Here is a 21,583-nt window from a genome sequence, read left to right as displayed (position 1 = left end):
GCAAGGCGGACAGCTGTACACTGCGTTCAAAGCGAACGGCCGCCTTTACCACTACCTTGGGGTTCCCTTTGGCATCACTAATGGGGTCTCGGTCTTCCAACGGGAGATGGACCAAATGGTTGACCGGTACGGATTGCGGGCCACCTTCCCGTACCTGGAAAACGTCACCATCTGCGGCCACGACCAGCAGGACCACGATGCTAACCGTTCCAAATTCCTCCACACCGCCAAACTCCTTAACCTTACGTACAACAAGTGTATGTTCAGCACCAACCGCTTAGCTATCCTTGGCTATATGGTGCAAAATGGAATTCTGGGGCCCGACCCCGATTGCATGCGCCCCCTCATGGAACTCCCCCTCCCCCAAGGCCCTCAAACAATATCTGGTGTTCTTATATGCCCAGTGGGTCCCTAGCTATGCGGACAAGGCCCGCCCACTCATTCACTCCACCGTTTTCCCCCTGGTGGCCGAGGCTCACCAGGCCTTTAACCGTGTCAAGGCCGCGACGAGATGCTCCTCTTCCAATTCGAGAGCGATGCATCAGACGTCGTTCTGGCCGCCACTCTCAACCAGGCAGGCAGGCCTGTGGCATTCTTTTCACGCACCCTCCATGCCTCCGAAATTCGGCACTCCTCTATCGACAAGGAGGCCCAAGCCATCGTAGAAGCTGTGCGGCATTGGAGGCATTACCTGGCCGGCAGGAGATTCACTCTCCTCATTGACCAACAATCGGTTGCCTTCATGTTCAATAATATACAGCGGGGCAAGATCAAAAATGATAAAATCTTAAGCTGGAGAATTGAGCTCTCCACCTACAATTACGAGATTTTGTATCGCCCCGGTAAGCTCAACGAGCCTCCCGGTGCCAGCGCACAAGTGGACCGACTCCAGGCCCTACACGACGCTCTCTGTCATCCACGGATCACCCGGTTCTTTCACTTCATAATGGCCCGCAATCTGCCCTACTCCATTGAGGAGGTCAGGGCTATCACCAGAGACTGCCAGTTCTGTGCAGTGCAAACCGCACTTCTATCCGCCAGACCGAGCGTATCTAGCGAAGGCCTCCCGCCCCTTTGAATGCCTCAGCATGGCTTTCAAAGGGCCGCTCCCCTCCACCGACCAAAACACGTACTTCTTTAACGTGGTCGACGAATACTCCAGATTCCCCTTCGCCGTCCCATGCCCCGATATGACGTCTGCCACAGTGATCAAAGCACTCAACACCATCTTCGCCCTATTCTGTTTCCCCCGCTTACATCCATAGCGACCGGGGATCCTCCTTTTGAGTGATGAGCTGCGTCAGTACCTGCTCAGCAAGGGCATTGCCTCGAGCAGGATGACCAGCTACAACCCTCGGGGAAACGGGCAGGTGGAGAGGGTTAAACAGGACGGTCTGGAAGGCCGTCCAGCTGGCACTGATCCAAAAATCTCCCGGTCTCCCGCTGGCAGGAGGTCCTCCCCGACGCCCTTCACTCCATCCGATCGCTACTTTGCACTGGGACTAATGCAACCCTCCATTAACGATTCCTTGCCTTCCCCAGGAGTTCCACATCCGGGGTTTTGCTCCCAACGTGGCTGGCAGCTCCAGGGCCCGTTCTCCGCTGCAAACACGTGCGGCTCCACAATGCGGACCTGTTGGTCGAGAGGGTACACCTACTCCATGCAAACCCGTGGCGTACCCCGACGGCCGCCAAGACACCCCAATCTTCACCGGCGCCACCCTGCCTGCTGCCTCCGCCCAGTAGGCGGAGTATAAATGTGTGTGCTCACCGAGCTGCAGCCATTTCGGCAGCAGCTGCAGGAGGCTACACATCTCTGCGTAATAAAGCCTCGATTACTCTCTACTCTCGTCTCGTAATTGATAGTGCATCAATCTTTAATCTTGTAAGTGAAATAATTCAGAGTAATTCATTATACCAACGAGTAAAAATTGAACAGTAGGCAGCAATTCTCAAAATTGTATTTTCTGCCTGGAGTTGATTACTTGCCTATCTCCATTGTCACTTGCTAAAATGTGATCTCCTTTTACAAAATCCCTCCATTTTCCATTGAACTAGCAAAACCACTTGCCCTGCAGAGTAACACCAGATATTCATGTGTTAGTGTACCAATCACTTGTCAATGCAAGACACTTCCATGGATAAAGATTGATGTGCTTCCCTCTTCCCCACAAGTCCCCATATATTAGTGAAGTGGACTATGCAGGATCAATTGGGCTGTATCTGTCTTTGTTATGCCTGGTTCCCCAAATGCCTATGTTTTTCTTATCTTTGACCAAACTGTCAGTCCTCCCTTCCAACTGGCCTGTCTTTTCTTGTTTTCTGTTCTTTTCTTTCCTGACACCACAAGCACCTAGAGACACTTTTATATTCAAACTAATGTGGTGTGCATTGTATTCAAAATTGCAAGTATAAGACAGATAAAAGTAATGAATTGAATCTTCCAAGTACTGCAAAAGCTATATTGTGTAGTATTCTCTTCCTTGCATAAACTTCAGATGCAAAGTAAAGAACAAAGAAAAGTGCAGCACAGGAATATGCCCTTTGGGCCTCCAAGCCTGTGCTGATCATGATGCCCTTGGCCCGTATCCCTCTATTACCTCCCTATTCATGTACCCATCCAGATGCCTCTGAAATGTTGCTAATATGCCTGTTTCCACCGCATTCTCAGGCACCCAACACTCTGTGGAAAAACTTACCCTGCACATCTCCCTTAAACTTTCCCCTCTCACCTTGAACCTGTGCTCTCCTGCAACTGACACTTCCACCCTTGGAAAAAGCCTCTGACTATCGATCCTGTCTATGGCTCTCATAATTTTATAGACCTCTATCAGGTCTCCCTCCATCTTTCCAGTGAAAATAATCCTAGTTTATTCAACCTCCTCTCCTCATAGGCAACACCATCGAGTCCAGGCAACATACTGGTGAACCTTCTTTCCACTCTTTCCAAAGCTTCCACGTCCTTCTGATAATATAGTGACCAGAACTGCCCGCAATACTCCAAATGCAGCCTAACCAAGGTTTTATATAGCTGCAACATGATTTCCCAACTCCGGTACTCAATATACCGGCTGATGAAGGCAAAGGCAAGCATACCATATGCCTTCTTAATCATCTTAGCCATCTGTGTTGCCACTTTTAGGGAACTGTGGACCTGCACACCCAGATCCTTCTATTTGTTAAGGTTTCTGCCATTTAAAGTATAATTCATACCTAGATTTCATCCTCTAAAATGCATCACCTCGCATTTGCCCAGATTTAACTCCATCCGCCATTTCTGTGCCCAAGTCTCCAATCTATCTATATTCTGTTGTATTTTCTTTTTTTTTAAATAATTTTTATTGGAATTTTTTACAGAAAATATAAAAATATAACAACAAGTATAGCAACAAGCAGTAATATGCACCTCCCACAGGTACCCCCACTCAACTCTATCAAACGCTTTCTCTGCGTCCAGCACCACCACTATCTCCGCCTCCCCCTCCATTGCCGGCATCATGATAACATTGAGCAGTCTCCGCACATTCGTGTTGAGCTGCCGCCCCTTGACAAATCCTGTCTGATCTTCATGAATTACCTCTGGCACACAATCCTCTATCCTGGTAGCCAGGATCTTCGCCAGCAACTTAGCGTCTACGTTAAGGAGCGAGATAGGCCTATATTATCCGCACTGCAAGGGGTCCTTATCCCGTTTTAGGATCAAAGAGATCAGTGCCCGCGACATTGTCGGGGGCAAAGCCCCCCCCCTCCCACGCCTCATTGAAAGTTCGCACCAGCAGGGGACCCACCAGGTCCGCATATTTTTTGTAAAATTCTGCCGGGAACCCGTCCGGCCCCGGGGCCTTACCTGACTGCATTTGCCCGATCCCCCTGCCTAGATCCTCCAACTCTAATCGGCACCCCCAGCCCCTTTACCAGCCTCTCTTGAACCCTTGGGAAACATAGTCTGTTCATGAAGCTCTCCATCCCCTCTCTCCCCCTCGGAGGTTCCGACCGGTACAATCCCTCGTAAAAGTCCCTAAAGACCCAGTTTACTTCTGTCCCCTTCTGCACTACATTTCCACCCCCATCCTTCACTCGCCCAATTTCCCTAGCCGCATCTCGCCTACGGAGCTGATGCGCCAACATCCTGCTCGCCTTCTCTCCATACTCGTATACCGCGCCCTGCGCCCCCCTCTACTGTGTCTTTCTGGTGGTCAACAAGTCAAAATTGGCCTGCAACCTGCGCCGTTGTCCCAGCAACCCTTCCTCCGGTGCCTCTGCATATCTCCTGTCCACCTCCAGAAGCTCTCCCACCAGTCTCTTCCTCTCCCTCCTTTCCCTGTGGGCCCGGATGGAGATCAGCTCCCCCGGGATCACTGCTTTCAGAGCCTCCCAGACCATCCCCACCTGGACCTCCCCTGTATCATTGGTATCCAGATACCCCTCAATGCTTCTCCGAACCCTGTTACACACTTCCTCCTCCGCCAGCATCCCCACATCCAGGCGCCAGAGCGGGCGCTGGTCCCGCGCCTCCCCCATCTCCAGATCAACCCAGTGCGGGGCATGGTCCGAAATCGCTATGGCCGAATACTCGGCATCCTGCACCCTCGGGAACAATCCCCTGCTCAGGACAAAAAAGTCTATCCGGGAATAAACCCTATGGACGTGAGAGAAAAAGGAATACTCCCGCGCTCTCGGTCTCCCAAACCTCCAGGGATCCACCCCTCCCATCTGGTCCATGTATCCCCTCAGCACTTTGGCCGCCGCCGGTCTCCTACCCGTCCTTGAACTGGACCGGTCCAGTGGGGGATCCAGCACTGTGTTAAAATCTCCCCCCATGATCAGGCCCCCTGCCTCCAGGTCCGGGATGCAGCCCAACAATTGTCTCATGAAGCCAGCATCATCCCAATTCGGGGCATATATGTTCACCAGCACCACCTTCTCTCCCTGCAGCCTACCCCTCACCATGATATATCTGCCCTCCTTGTCCGACACCACCTCAGCCGCCTCAAACGCCACCCTCTTCCCCACTAGAATCGCCACCGCCCGGTTCTTCGCGTCCAATCCTGAATGATAAACCTGCCCCACCCACCCCTTCTTCAGACGGACCTGGTCCGCCACCTTCAGGTGGGTCTCCTGGAGCATAGCCACGTCCGCCTTCAACCCCCTTAGATGGGAGAACACCCTGGTTCTCTTAACCGGCCCGTTCAGCCCCCTCATGTTCCAGGTAATCAGCCGGATCAGAGGGCAACCCGCCCCCCCTCCCCCGCCGACTAGCCATAGCTTGGCAGATGTTCGCCCCAGGCCAGCACACCCCGCTCGACCCGTTCCCCATGGCGATAGCGCCTCTCCTCTTCCCCCCCGGCCCCCATCGGCTCCTTCCTAGTCGTTCCAGCAGCAACCCGGCATTTCCCCCCCCCCCCCCCCCCCCCCCCCGGCTAGGACCCCTCCTAGCCGCGACGCACCCTCCATGGTACTTCCGTGAGTCAGCTGACTTCTGCTGACCCCGGCAGCTCCCGCCAAAACCTATCCCCTCCCGGCTTGGGGTCATCCCACTCTTGCCACACCACCTTGGCATTGCTGCAGCGCGGGAAAAAAGATCCGTAGAGGCCCCGCCCCCACCGCAAGCTCCACCCCCCCTGCCCCGCAGCGCGGGAAACCAGAGGAAAGCCCGCGCTTTCACACTGCCACACCCCACCCTTCTGACGCAGTTCCCCAAAATCCAGTTTCCCCTCTATCCCCAGCCCCGTACAGAAGAGAACATAGAGAACACAAACCCCCAACACTCCCCACCTAACCCACAACCATGCCCAACAAACAAACCCACCCGTAACCAGAGCAAACAGAAAACCAGCATACATAACACACATGTCGAAGTTGAAACAGTTGGAACAAAACAGCCACAGCGGAAACAACGCCAGCCAAAGTATGTTCCCAGGCCCTAGTTCGAGTCCAGCTTCTCCGCCTGTACAAAGGCCCACGCCTCCTCCGGGGACTCGAAGTAATGGTGCTGGTCCTTGTATGTCACCCAAAGGCGCGCAGGCTGCAGCATTCCAAACCTGACCTGCTTAGCATGAAGCACCGCCTTCATCCGGTTGAACCCGGCCCGCCGCTTAGCCACCTCCGCACTCCAGTCCTGGTAGATCCTCACTACCAAATTCTCCCATTTACTGCTCCTCTCTTTCTTGGCCCAGCGCAGCACACACTCCTGGTCACTGAATCGGTGGAACCGCACCAGCACCGCCCTCGGGGGCTCACCTGCCTTGGGCCTCCTGGCCATCACTCTGTGCGCTCCCTCGAGCTCCAGGGGCAAATGGAAGGACCCCGCTCCCATCAACGAGCTCAACATCATGGTCACATACGCCGGGAGATCCGGCCCCTCCAGCCCCTCCGCCAGGCCCAGGATCCTCATTCTTTCGCCTCGTGCGAACGTCCAGCTCCTCCAAGCGGTCCTGCCACTTTTTATGAAGTGCCTCGTGCAACTCCACTTTCCCAACGAGGACCACGGCCTCCTCCTCTCTTTCAACGGCCTGCCGCTGCAACTCCCGAATAGACTCCTCCTGTGCCGCCTGGGTCCCAAGCAGCTTGGTCGTAGTTGCATTCATGGAGTCCAGCAGCTCAGCCTTCAGCTCAGCAAAACAACGTAGGAGCGAGGCCTGTTGTTCCTGCGCCCACTTCCACCAGTCCCCGGGTGTTGCGCCGGCCGCCATTTTGTTTTTCTTCCCCTGTTTTTTTTGGGGAGTTACTGCAGCCTTTTTCACCATATAGTGTGGGGCAAGTTCTTCCAGGCACCTTCCCCCACCAGGATGCGTGGAAACAGCGCCGTTTGGGGCCCTCAAAACGGCCCAAAAGTTCCCAAATAGCAGGAGTGCCGGCCGCCATTTTGTTTTTCTTCCCCCGTTTTTTTGGGGGAGTTACTGCAGCCTTTTTCTTCTTCCCACTCCAGGTGAGCACCATATAGTGTGGGGCAAGTTCTTCCAGGCACCTTCCCCCACCGGGATGCGTAGAAACAGCGCCGTTTGGGGCCCTCGAAACGGCCCAAAAGTCCCTAAATAGTGGGAGCTGCCGAACATGCGGCTTAGCTCCGCATAGCCGCAACCGGAAACTATATCTTCTGTTGTATTTTCTGACAATCCTCGGCACTATCAGCAACTCTGCCAATCTTTGTGTCATCTGCAAACTTACTAATCAGACCACCCACTTATTCCTCCAGATCATTTATATCTGCTACAAACAACCGAGGACGCACAGATCCCTGCGGAACATAGAACATTACAGCGCAGTACAGGCCCTTCGGCCCTCGATGTTGCGCCGACCTGTAAAACCCCTCTAAAGTCCATCTACACTATTCCCTTATCGTCCATATGCCTATCCAATGACCATTTGAATGCGTTTAGCGTTGGCGAGTCCACTACTGTTGCAGGCAGGGCATTCCATGCCCTTACTACTCTCTGAGTAAAGAACCTACCTCTGACATCTGTCCTATATCCATCTCTCCTCAATTTAGAGCTATGTCCCCTCGTGCTGGACATCACCATCCGAGGAAAAGGGCTCTCTATGTCCACCCTATCTAATCCTCTGATCATCTTGTATGCCTCAATTAAGTCACCTCTTAACCTTCTTCGCTCTAACGAAAGTAGCCTCAAGTCCCTCAGCCTTTCCTCGTAAGATCTTCCCTCCATACCAGGTAACATCCTTGTAAATCTCCTCTGTACCCTTTCCAATGCTTCCACATCCTTCCTATAATGCGGCGACCAGAACTGCATGTAATACTCTAAATGCAGCTGCAGCAGAGTTTTGCACATCTGCAACATGACCTCATGGCTCTGAAACTCAATTCCTTTACCAAGGAAAGCTAACACACCGTACGCCGCCTTAACAACCCCCTCAACCTGGGTGGCAACTTTCAGGGATCTATGGACATGGAAACCGAGATCTCTCTGCTCGTCCACACTACCAAGAATCGTACCATTAGCCCAGTACTCTGTCTTCCTGTTATTCCTTCCAAAATGAATCACCTCACACTTTTCTGCATTAAACTCCATTTGCCACCTGTCAGCCCAGCTTTGCAGCTTATCTATGTCCCTCTGTAACTTGTAACATCCTTCTGCACTGTCCACAACTCCACCGACTTTAGTGTCATCTGCAAATTTACTCACCCATCCTTCTACGCCCTCCTCCAGGTCATTTATAAAAATGACAAACAGCAGCGGCCCCAAAACAGATCCTTGTGGTACACCACTAGTAACTGGACACCAGTCAGAACATTTCCCATCAACCACCACCCTTTGTCTTCTATCAGCTAGCCAATTTCTGATCCAAACTGCTAAATCACCCTGAATCCCATGCCTCTGTATTTTCTGCAATAGCCTACCGTGGGGAACCTTATCAAATGCTTTACTGAAATCCCTATACACCATATCAACTGCTTTACCCTCATCCACCTGTTTGGTCACCTTCTCGAAGAACGCAATAAGGTTTGTGAAGCACAGCCTACCCTTCACAAAACCATGTTAACTATCTCTAATCAAATTATTCCTTTCCAGATGATTATACATCCTGTCTCTTATAAACCTTTCCAAGACTTTTCCCACAACAGAAGTAAGGCTCACTGGTCTATAGTTACCAGGGTTATCTCTACTCCCCTTCTTGAACAAGGGGACAACATTTGCTATCCTCCAGTCTTCTGGCACTATTCCTGTAGACAAAGATGACTTAAAGATCAAAGCCAAAGGCTCAGCAATCTCCTCCCTAGCTTCCCAGAGAATCCTAGGATAAATCCCATCCGGCCCAGGGGACGTATCTATTTTCACACTTTCCAGAATTGCTAACACCTCCTCCTTATGAACCTCAAGCCTTTTTAGTCTAGTAGCCTGTATCTCCGTATTCTCCTCGACAACATTGTCTTTTTCCTGTGTGAATACGGACAAAAAATACTCATTTAGCACCTCTCCTATCTCATCGGACTCCACACACAACTTCCCACTACTGTCCTTGACTGGCCCTACTCTTACCCTAGTCATTCTTTTATTCCTGACATATCTATAGAAAGCTTTAGGGTTATCCTTGATCCTACCTGCCAAAGACTTCTCGTCCTCTCCTGGCTCTTCTTTGCTCTCTCTTTAGAGCCTTCCTAGCTAACTTGTAACTCTCAAGCGCCCTAACTGAACCATCACGTCTCATCTTTACATAAGCCTCCTTCTTCCTCTTGACAAGTGTTTCAGCTGCTTTAGTAAACCATGGTTCCCTCGCTCGACCACTTCCTCCCTGCCTAACAGGTACATACTTATCAAGGACACGCAGTAGCTGTTCCTTGAACATGCTCCACATTTCCATTGTGCCCATCCCCTGCAGTTTTCCTCTCTAGCCGATGCATCCTAAGTCTTGCCTCATCGCATCATAATTGCCTTTCCCCCAGATATGACTCTTGCTGTTGCGGTATATATCTATCCCTTTCCATCACTAAAGTAAACGAAATCGAATTGTGGTCACTATCACCAAAGTGCTCACGTACCTCCAAATCTGACACCTGTCCTGGTTCATTACCCAGTACCAAATCCAATACGGCCTCGCCTCTCGCTGGCCTATCTACGTACTGCATCAGGAAACCCTCCTGCACACATTTGACAAAAACGGACCCATCTAAAGTACTCGAACTATAGTGTTTCCAGTCAATATTTGGAAAGTTAAAGTCCCCCATAACAACTACCCTGTTACTTTCGCTCCTATCCAGAATCATCTTTGCAATCCTTTCCTCTGCATCTCTGGAACTTTTCGGAGGCCTATAGAAAACCCCTAACAGGGTGACCTCTCCTTTCCTGTTTCTAAACTCAGCCACACTACCTCAGTATTCGAGTCCTCATCAAATGTCCTCTCAGCCACCGTAATACTGTCCTTGACTAACAATGCCACCCCTCCCCCTCTATTACCACCTTCCCTGAGCTTACTGAAATATCTAAAACCCGGCACTTGCAACAACCATTCCTCGCCCTGCTCTATCCATGTCTCCAAAATGGCCACAACATTGAAGTCCCAGGTACCAACCCATGCCACAAGCTCACCCAACATCACTAGCTACAGATCTCTATTCTGAGAAACACCCACCTCTACTCTCTGTCTTCTATAACCAAGCCAGTTCTGTATCCATCCAGCCAGCCCACCCTGAATTCCATGTGATTTTAGTTTTTGTACCAGTTTGCCATGTGGGACTTGTCAAACGTCTTACTAAAGTCCATATAAACTACACCCACAGCTCTTACCTCATCAATTTTCTTTGTCACTCTCTTCAAAAATCTCAATCAAGTTGGTGCAACATGATCTTCCCTGTACTAAAGCATGCCTGTCACTAACTAGTCCATTTTCCTCCAAATGTATCTTTTCCAAAAGCTTCGCCACCACTGATGTCAGGCTCACCACCCTATAATTTGCTGGATTATCCCTGCTTAAACAAGGGAACAACATTGGCTATTTTCCAGTCCTCTGGAACCTCGCCTGTGGTCAGAGGATGTGAAGATATCTGTTCAGGCCCCAACTATTTCTCTCTCTTGCCTCCCATAGTAACCTGGGATCGATCCTATCTGGCCCCATCTACTTGTCTACCTTTAATGCAATTTATGATGCTCAACACTTGCTCCTTTGATATATTGATATTTTCATGAGTATTCGCACACCTATCCCTGACCTCAACATCCATCATGTCCTTCTCCCTGGTGAACACTGATACAAAGTTCTCTTAAGGATTTCACACACTTCCTGTGGTTCCACGCATAACTTCCATTCATTGAGGCATACAAAATGATCAGAGGGTTAGATAGGGTGGACAGCGAGAGCCTTCTCCCGCTAATGGAGGTGGCTAGCACGAGGGGACATAGCCTTAAATTGAGGGGTAATAGATATAGGACAGAGGTCAGAGGTGGGTTTTTTACGCAAAGAGTGGTGAGGCCGTGGAATGCCCTACCTGCAACAGTAGTGAACACGCCAACATTGAGGGCATTTAAAAATTTATTGGATAAGCATATGGATGATAAGGGCATAGTGTAGGTTAGATGGCCTTTAGATTTTTTCCATGTCGGTGCAACATCGAGGGCCGAAGGGCCTGTACTGCGCTGTATCGTTCTATGTTCCCTCCATTGTCCTTGAGTGGGCCTATTCTTTCTCTTGCTACCCTCCTGCTCCTAATATATGCATAAATAGCCTTGGTATTCTCCTTGACTATGTTTTGCTAAAGACATTTCATGGCTCCTTCCTACTTTCAAACTAGTTCAAACACTTACAGAACATAGTTACAAAGGAATTCAGTATGAAATTATATTACATATTCTGTTGCTTTTCATTACAAATACACTCCCTAATTGATCTAAAGAATGCAGCAGCATAATCTCTTTTAGTGATTATATTTTAAGTTAGATTTTACATTACTCAGCATATTAGAGTGCTTGTTGACCCTGGGTGGCACGGAGACGCAGTAGTTAGCACTGCTGCCTCACGGCGCTGAGGACCCGGGTTCGATCCTGGCCCCGGGTCACTGTCTATGTGGAGTTTACACATTCTCCCTGTGTCTGCGTGGGTCTCAGCCCCACAACTCAAAGATGTGCAGGGTAGGTGGATTGGCCTTGCTAAATTGCCCCTAGATTGGAAAAAACAAATTGGGTACTTAACATTTTTAAAAAAAGAGATGGGGTGGGAGGAGAGGTGTATATGCTTTCACATACTAGTCGACTCCTTTCAAACAGTTGATTAAAACCATAGTCACAGATAGGTTTTAAGTAGCATCATAGCGGAGAAGAGAGAAGCAAAGGTATTTAAGGAGGGAGCTGCAGAGTTTTAGGCAGCCGAATCCATGGCTCACAATGGTGAAGTGATTAAGATCAGTGCTCAAAAGGCCAGGATTGTAGGAGCACAGGCACCTGGGAGGTTTGTAGAGCTGAAGGAGGATAAGACATGGTGAGGGATGTGAAAACAAATGAGAATCTTGATATTGGACTGCCCAGAATTTAGTTGGGAGGCAATTTGTGTTAATTCGGTACTGGATTTCAGACAGAGTGTAACATATCATAGTATGGAGGGGTTGAAAGAGGTGGTAGTGAGGTGGAAAATGCTACTTGGCATTTAAATTGTCGACATAATGAAACCGTATGGGAGACAGTGGTGTGGTGTTTGTCACTGGACAAGTAATCCAGAGGCCCAGGCTAAAGGCTTGGGACACGAATTTGAATTCCACCACAGCAATTAATAAATCCGGAATATAAAAGCGTAGCTCAGTAATAGTGACTGTGGCGATTGTCATCAGTAGTCGTGGGAACCCATCCGGTTCATTAATGCCCTTTTTAGGGAAATAGATTTACCATCCTTACCTGGTCTGACCTACATGCAACTCCAGATACACAGCAATGTAGTTTACTCTTAATTGACCTCAACAATGGCCTGGCAAGCCACTCGGTTCAAGGGCAATTAAGGATGGGTAACAACTACTGGCTTCACCAATGATGCCTACATCCCATGAAATAATTTTTCAAAAACATGATGGGATGCCATATAGCATCATGAAAACTATTGAAATGCTTGCAAATAGAGCTAGAGTGCAGTGCTCGTGATTTTGTAAACTGCTGTGTGACTGTGATGTCACTGGAGGTAGCCAATGTGGTACCATTATTCACAAAGGGAGGTAGGGATGAATCAGGAAACTACAGGCCAGTCAGTCTAACCTTAGTGGTGGAGAAACTATTGGAAGCAATTCTGAGAGACAGAATTAATTTGCATTTGTGGAGGCAGGGATTAATCAAGAAAATCAGCATGGTTTTGTTAAGTGGAGGTCATGTCTGACCAACTTGATTCAATTTTTCAGAGGTGACCAGGTGTGTACATGGGTTCGATCCTGGTCCCGGGTCACTGTCCGTGTGGAGTTTGCACACTCTCCCCGTGTATGTGTGTGTTTCGCCCCCACAACCCAAAGATGTGCAGGTTAGGTGGATGGCCATGCTAATTGGGCCCTTAATTGGGAAAAAAAATAATTGGGTACTCAATTATTGGGTACTCAATCCCCGGACAGGCGCTGGAATGTGGCGACTAGGGGCTTTTCACAGTAACTTCATTGAAGCCTACTTGTGACAATAAGCGATTTTCATTTTCATTTCATTTCATTGCAATTTTTAAAAAATTAACTATTGCAATCAGGTCTCCAAATTGAATGTTGAAGTTGGGAATCTGTTACTGAATGGCCTGATTATACACCTTCACTATTTGCTGAATTATCAGAAATAATGTTTTACAGAGGGGACAGTTGATAAATGATGGGGAGCAAACTAGATATAATAACTTTCAATTGGTTAAGGATTGCACATTGCTAAAAATGGGTAACTTGAACCTTATTGTTTGTATGTGTCAAGCCAACTTGTTCATTTTAATGGATGCAACCAACAGAGAAATGTAACAACCACAAAAACATCATGGGGTTTGCATTTTGTCAAATTTTTCTTCCTCCCCATGATGCAGTACACTGCATGGCCTATTTTTCGCCTGAGCATTAGTTCATTGAAACCCAGCATTTTTCTTGAGTACTTCTAAAAATGTTTCATCTGCATTAAAAAGTACCTTTAAGCTCACGATGTAATCACATTTCAGCTGTTCATTTTTGTGGAAATACTGCTTGCAGGACCTACATATGAATTTGGATTAGGCCATTTCACCCCTCAAGCCGGCTCTGCCATTTGATAAGATCAATGCTGTTCTGATTGTGGCCTCAACTCTACTATATCCTTTGGGTTCCTTGTCAATCAAAAATCCATCTAACTCAGCCTTCAAAATATTCATGACCCTGCCTCTACTGCCCTCTGGGGAAAGAGAATTCCACATGCCAACGGCCCTCTCCTCCCTCTTAAATAGGAGACCCCATCATTTTAAATTTTGCCCCATAGTTTTAGATTCTCCCATAAGTGGAATCATCCTCTCAGCATCCACTCAGTCAAACCTCCTCTGGATCTTGTATGTTGCAGTAACTTGACTTGTCATTCTTCTAAACTGCAATGGTTTCAGGCCCATCCTGTCCAACTTTGTCTCCTAAAATAGCCTCCTCATCCCAGGAATCAATCAAGTGAACTTTCTGTGAATTGCTTCCAATGCTATTGTATCATTTCTCAAGTGTGGAGACCAAACTGTATATAGTACTTCAGATGGGGTCTCATCAAAACCATGTGCAACTGTAGCAAAACATCCCTACTTTTATATTCTATTCCCCTTGCAATAAGCAACCACGTTCCATTTGCCTTCCAATCACTTTCTACACTGCACACACGTTTTTGTGATTCATGTACCAGGACACCTAGATCCCTCTACTGCAGCCTTTTTCAAAATAGACAGAGTTCACATTTTCCCACATTATCCTCCAACTGCCATTTATCTTTGTCCACTCAGTTAGCCTATCAAAATCCCATTGTAAACTATGTCCACCACAGTTTAGTTTTCTAATTATCTTTGTGTCATTTGCAAATTTGGCAACCATCCATTGGTCCCTCCATCCAAGTCATTTATATAGATTGTAAATAGTTGAAGCCCCAGAACTGGCACTCGTGACCTGAAAATGACCCGTTTATCCCTATTATCTGCTTGTTAGTTGATCAATCCTCTATCCATGCTAATTTGTCACTTCCTATACCATGTGCTCTTGTGTAGTATCCTTTGATATGGCACCTTATCAAATCCCTTTTGGGCTTGGTTGCGAGACAGTTTTTACAGCTATTCATCTGTTTCGTGGCAACATAGTTGACTACAAATTCTTTGTTGACTTCATTCATCTTTTCTGGAAAACCTGATGTGACCCAGGAAGGTTAGCTGCTCTGATGTATTTGAATACAAATTAGTCAGAAGACCATAAGAAATAGGACCAGGAGTAGGCAGTTCGGCCCCTTGAGCCTGCTCTGCTATTCAATAGGATCATGGCTGATCCAACATTCTTCATGCCCCCACAGCTCTCTGTGGCAAGGAGTTCCAAAGACTCAACCCCCTGAGAAAATAAATTCCTCCTCATATCACTCTTAAATTGGCACCTCTTTATTCTGAGACTATGGCCTCTGGTCCTAGATTCTCCCATGAAGGGAAACATCCTCTCAGCATTTACCCTGTCAGCCCCCTTAAGAATCTGATATGTTTCAATGAGATCACCTCATTCTATGAGTAGAGTCCAACCTGTTTAACCTTTGCTCATAAGACAATCCCTTTATACCAGGGATCATCCCAGTGAACTTTCTCTGAACCACCGGCAATGAAATAATGCCTTTACTTAAATAAGGGGACCAAAAACTGCTCACAGTATTTCAGATGGGGTCTCACCAGTATCTTATACAGTTGCAGCAAGATTTCCCTACTCTAATACTCCAACCCCCTTGAAAGAAGGGCCAGCATTCCATTAGCCTTCCTGATTACCTGCTGAATCTGCGTGCAAGCTTTGTGTTTCGTGCACAAGTACCCCCAAGTCCCTTTGTGTTGCAGCTTTCTGCAGTTTTTCTCCATCTAAATAATACTCCCTTCTTTTGTTCTCCCTTCCAAAATGAACAACTTCACATTTCCCATATGTTCCATTTGCCAACTTTTTACACACTTACTTAACCTATCAATATCGCTCATCAGATTTTTATGGTAAGGATCAGTTTGGTTGAGAATTCAAATTGTCCAATAATTGAATAATAAAAAGGCCTGGAGTTCCCAGGTTCGATCCCGGCTCTGGGTCACTGTCTGTGTGGAGTTTGCACATTCTCCCCATGTTTGCGTGGGTTTCGCCTCCACAACCCAAAGATGCGCAGGGTAGGTGAATTGGCCATATCTTTTTTATTAAAACAGTAAAAAATATATACAAGGCCAAACGGTACAAACACTAATTTTGTGTTGGAGAAACAGGGTACCCTCTCCTCAGTACCAATGTACGGGGAGGGGGCTCGATACTTTAATTATTAAAACAGTTCACAACATGTTTCTACAAAAAACAAATGGTACAAGCACTAAACTTTGCGCTGGAGAGACCAGGTACCCTCGCCTCTGTACCAACAGAAGGGAAAGGGAGGGGGCTGGTGGGGGGAGAGAGGGGAAAGGAGGGTGGTGGGGAGGGAGGGAGTCGAAGTGTTGGTGAGGGGGGGGGGGGGGGGGGGGGGAGAGGAAAGGCACTGCCTGAACTATCTACGGAGACAGAGAAATAAAAGTAACTTCAATTATGATGTGCCGGATTCTGGGAGTTCCCCAGATGAGGTGAGGTGCGACACTGTCAGGCACGAGTGAGACCCGCACCCTGCTACAGAGCATCTCGTGCAGCCTGCGCTCCCGACACTGGGCGGCTGACAGCCTTCGGACAGTCGCCCTCCAGGCCCGAATCCTCCTCCACACTGAGTGCGGTGGGTGACATGGGCCCAACAACCAACCCAGAGGATGCCATGATCCCGCCACCGGGGTCATCGACAGGCGGGATCTCCTCAGGCACCTCCTGGGGTCCTGGGCCAGCGGGAGGCGGTGGTGCAGATGTCTGCTCCGCCCCCACCGCCTAGTCACCGGAAGGCCCTGAAAATAACTCTGGAAACAGCTCCAGGCTGGTGGCAGATGTGCCCGAAGACACCAGTTGGGACAGAGGGCCTTCCAAACTATAAACCCGCTAAGAACCACGCTAAATTGCCCGTTAATTGGAAAAAATGAATTGGGTGTACACATTTTTTTTTTTTAAAAGGCCTGGAGTTACCACATGATTGCAGCTTAATCTGGATGGATTTAAGTGAGTAACACACAAGATTGCATAATTGTAAGGACAAGTCCATAACTCATGGAGTATTTGTGAACTTTAATGCTGGCTCAAAAATCTCTTCATTTAAAACAGCTTCCCACCTTCAAAATTGGCCATGCCCCCAGATGGGAATAGTGACTTACCAAATGGGGAGTTATTAGGTCACCAAATTATCCATACAATCTTCAAGCGCAGGCATCCTTGTTCACCATTAATGACTTTCCCACCAGTTAATTGAAGCCAATTTAAAAAGCAGGACCCAGAACATTAAATCACAAACTGATCTGCTCTCCTGCAAACTAACGCATTTTAAAAAGTAGAATTTTTGGTTTTCTGATAATTCCACTCCTTTTTGCTCTATTCTAGTCACGTGTATTATATTGCTTGATTGCACTCATTTTTGGGAAATTAAACCTATTCTGTGTTCCATTTTGGAGCCAGCTTTCTGTCCATTTTGATATTTGGCTCCAGACTCTGATCTTTTTTTTTTTTAAATTTAGAGTACCCAATTATTTTTTCTAATTAAGGGGGCAATTTAGCGTGGCCAATCCACCTACCCGGCACATCTTTGGGTTGTGGGGGTGAGACCCACGCAGACACGGGGAGAATGTGCAAACTCCACACGGACAGTGACCCAGGGCCGGGATTCGAACCCAGGTCCTCAGCGCCGTAGGCAGCAATGCTAACCACTGTGCCACCGTGCTGCCCCCCAGACTCTGAAATTAATCATGAGTCTACCATGTGGTATATTACCTTAGGAAATGTAAATATGTTACCAGGACCACGGGGAATAGTTAAAGCGACTAGTATTGATGCATTTAAGGGGAATTTTAAAAAGCAGTTGAGGGAGACTGGAATAAATGGTTATGTTGGCAGATTTGGATGGGCATCCTCCCTTCTCTCGAGTGGAACATAGGTCATGGGGCACAGAGCGCAGAAACAGACCTATCTAATTGTATGTAATCAACCCTTTCTGTGAATTGTTCGTAAAAGTAAATCAGTTTGGTAAAGCATAACCTTCACTTTTGGAAGTCGTAGTAACTACTGTCTTATTTTCGGTTTCGAGATGGTTTTATATTACATTTTAACCAACGTTAAGTTAATTGATATATACTTCCCCAGCATTAAGTTAATTGATAAATAGTTCCCTGAACTTGTTCTGTCTCCCATTTTGTATAGCTGTCCCCCGTCCCCAGTATGAAAATTGCCTTTTATAATTTAGAAATGTATCCACTTGCAGCAAGACCAAAGCTAGCGGCCATAAATATATATTTTTTTAAAGAAATTTAGAATACCCTATTCATTTTCTCCAATTAAGGGGCAATTTAATGTGGCCAATTGACCTGCCCTGCACATCTTTGGGTTGTGGGGGCGAAACCCACGCAGACACGGGGAGAATGTGAAAACTCCACACGGACAGTGAACCAGAGCCGGGATCGAACCTGGGACCTCGGCGCCGTGAGGCAGCAGGGCTAACCCACTGCGCCACTGTGCTGCCCTGCGGCCATAAATATAACAATCACCAATTAAGTCCAAGGACTTAATCAGAAGAAACAATTATATCCAGAATGTGGAACGTGTTATCCCAAGTAGTTGAAATAAATAGTATAGATGCATTAAAGGGAAAGCTAGATGAGCATGTGAGGGAGGAGGGAATAGAATGAATTGTTGATGGGTGTTCGGTAAATTGTAGAAGCATGGATACCAGCATAGACCTGTTGTGTTGAAAGACCAGTTTCTGTGCTGTTAATTCTTGTAAGAATAATTTCAAGTGTGATGGTTTATAGAATTGTAATATATTCTGAAATTAAATGTAATATTTTTTCCAATCTTTTTCAGGTCTTTTACTCTCATGTGTTATCCTTGTCTTATCCCAAAGAGCACTCTTCAGACTGTACGTGTTTGGCTGTGTTGTTCTACTTGCTGCAACTTCTGTCCTAATAAACTACTACACCACGCTCCACATAGATTTCTACAATGCATACTACTCTGCAGTGTTGGGGATACAGCTGTTACCACGCAATGGCCCTACATTATGGTTGGCCCTTATTGCAGTTCAGCTCACAATTGGCATTGGGTATGCGACGTTACTGAGCATTCCATCAGTGTTTTCTGCATTGACCATGGTAAACTTCTTACTGCCTATACTAGGCCTGGCCTTGGAGTTACCAGAAGATATTCAGAATCTGTTAGTTGCCTTTTCAGGCATGTATATAACAGCACAGACTGTATTTTATGTAACTCTGAATTTAAAATGGTTTTATTATACAATAAGATATGTTTATTTGCTGGTACGGCACATGTATCGTATATATGGATTACAAGTTATCGTGGAGGACACGTGGAAGAGGATTCGTTTTCCTGATGTATTGAGGGTTTTTTGGTTGACTCGGCTAATGGCACAAGCCATTATTTTAGTTTATGTTGTTAAAGTAACACAAAGTGATTCGGAGAACAAAAGCTACTTTATTTCCTGGAGTGACAGCTGGGAAGTGCTCTGCAGTCTCATTATAAGTGGGTGTGACTCAACATTGACTGTCCTGGGCATGAGTGCAGTCATCTCATCATTAGCACACTACTTGGGACTTGGAATCTTAGCCTTCATTGGATCGACAGAGGAGGAAGATAAACGCTTGGGGTTTGTAGCCCCAGTTTTATTTTTCATTTTGGCTCTCCAGACAGGTTTGAGTGGACTGGAACCTGAAGAAAGACTAGTTCGCCTCAGTCGCAATATGTGCCTTCTGTTGACTGCAATCCTTCATTTTATTCATGGAATGACGGACCCTGTGCTGATGTCACTTAGTGCCTCCCATGTTTCCTCCCTCAGAAGACACTTGCCTGTTCTCATGGTTTCCATTAGCCTTTTCATTCTTCCAATTGTACTCAGCTGCACCTTGTGGCAGGTCCACACGCTGAACACGTGGCTGTTTGCTGTCACAGCATTCTGTGTTGAATTGTGCTTAAAAGTAATTGTTTCCCTTACTGTGTACACTCTGTTTATAATTGATGGATATTACAATGTGTTATGGGAAAAACTAGATGATTACATTTACTATGTTCGTTCAACAGGCAATGTTGTTGAGTTCATTTTTGGAGTGATAATGTTTGGAAATGGAGCTTACACAATGATGTTTGAATCAGGTAGTAAAATTCGTGCCTGTATGATGTGCTTACATGCTTACTTTAACATTTATTTGCAAGCAAAAAATGGATGGAAAACGTTTATAAACCGGAGGACTGCAGTTAAGAAAATTAACTCCCTGCCAGAAGTAAGAGGAAACAGGTTGCATGATATTGGTGATGTGTGTGCAATTTGTTACCAAGAGTTCACCACTTCAGCACGTATCACACCTTGCAATCATTATTTCCATGCCCTTTGCTTGCGCAAGTGGCTGTACATTCAGGATACGTGTCCTATGTGCCATCAAGGAGTGTACATTGAGGATAACCAGAATGAAAACACAGTATTTGTCAATAACTATGGAAATGTTCCACAGCACCAGCCAGTAGTGGAAAACTTAGTGGTGGCAGCTGCTGCTGTTGATGCTGACAGTGATCTCAATGAAGACAATGACAGCATTGAGTATGATGAAGAAGAGTGGACAACTCAAAATGGCAATACGGGAGTGGAGGATGAGTATCTCGATGATGATACAGATGCAAGTGATGAGTGAGGCACGATGAGTGATTGTAGAGATAAGTTGCAACTTTTGAAACAAAAGACTGCCAATCAAACATCAGGGAAGAAAGTGATTTTTTTTTTTTCTTTGCTTAGGTGATTGTTCAATGTTATGTCAGACCAGTGATGAGAAGGGGTTAGGAAATAAACTATATTCCACTTATCACTGGAGTGCAGCATAGACTAAGCACAACAGCTGTGAAAAGACACTGGTTATGGACAAGTAATGGTTTTCAGCCAACTTATTTATTATGACCTGCTGTTGTACTGTTTACCTCTTAAAAATTGCTGGCCTCTTGTTCAACCCTAAAATTTGTGTATACTGTACATGAAATAAAAGTTTGACTTACATTAAATTCTTTAATAAAGTTGCTGGGTGTGTTTAACATAATTGAAGTTACATGTAATGTAATTAATACCAGCCTCTTTAGGAATCTACTTGATATTAAAGAAAGGATCTTGCCATGAGTACTGGTTTTATTTTTCACTACTTTTTCCAAATTGAGTAATCCAGCCTGAATTGCAGCTCCATAAGTACCTTGTGGAGGTGGCCTGCCTTCTGTGTGGACTTAAAGGGCAAATTAGTGAGCTAGTGCAGGAACTTAATACTAAAGGGCATTGGCTAAAGCTCAAGAGTAGGAGCCCTTGGAGTCTGCTTTTAGCCCAGTAATGCTGAGACCAATTATAGCACCCACCACTATTCCAACTGGAATCAACTAAACAGTACATACCAGAATTAAATTTGAGATCTTATTGCTCTATAGAGTTTAGTACGAGATTACTTTTATAGACCTGCTAAACCATCAGAAGACCCAGCACTCCCCTCTTCAAAAAGGGGGTGAAAAATGCTGTTCTTGTCTGTTGCTTTCTCCCTTTTCCTGCCCCTGTCTTAAGCTGCTGCTGATGGATCCTGTACACAAAAATGTTTCAATGGGGCCACCAAAAATAATTCCTATAGCCAGTTTAGGAACATTACTGAATGACATCTGAGTCTACTGTGCCAACTGCTGCTTAACCTCAAAGGTTTACGGGTATTAATCTGCCATGTTGCCAAGGAGATGGCGTTCAATCTTGGGTGTGCTCTGCTCATTTGTAATGGGCAAAAGGAGAAATGAGAGCTGATACAGCCATCAGCACCATTGATTTCATCACCACTTTATGACCAG

At 46.7% G+C, this 21,583-nt stretch overlaps 1 protein-coding gene across 3 annotated transcripts in view; it reads left to right on the top strand.

Annotated features, from left to right (window-relative positions):
- rnf139 (ring finger protein 139) overlaps positions 1-20,886 on the top strand; it is a 50,855-nt gene extending 29,969 nt beyond the window's left edge. For all 3 annotated transcript variants that reach the window (XM_038809225.1, XM_038809226.1, XM_038809228.1), the window contains one exon: positions 18,578-20,886. In XM_038809225.1, the coding sequence (XP_038665153.1) occupies positions 18,578-20,412 (1,835 nt within the window). In that variant the 3' untranslated portion in view covers positions 20,413-20,886. The remainder of the gene's footprint in view (positions 1-18,577) is intronic.
- The last annotated feature ends 697 nt before the right edge of the window (positions 20,887-21,583 follow it).

This window comes from Scyliorhinus canicula, chromosome 10 (assembly GCF_902713615.1).
Source record: "Scyliorhinus canicula chromosome 10, sScyCan1.1, whole genome shotgun sequence".
NCBI classification, from domain to species: Eukaryota; Metazoa; Chordata; class Chondrichthyes; order Carcharhiniformes; family Scyliorhinidae; genus Scyliorhinus; species Scyliorhinus canicula.
Note: the sequence above shows the minus strand (reverse complement) of the source record. Positions and strands in the feature narration are given on the sequence as shown.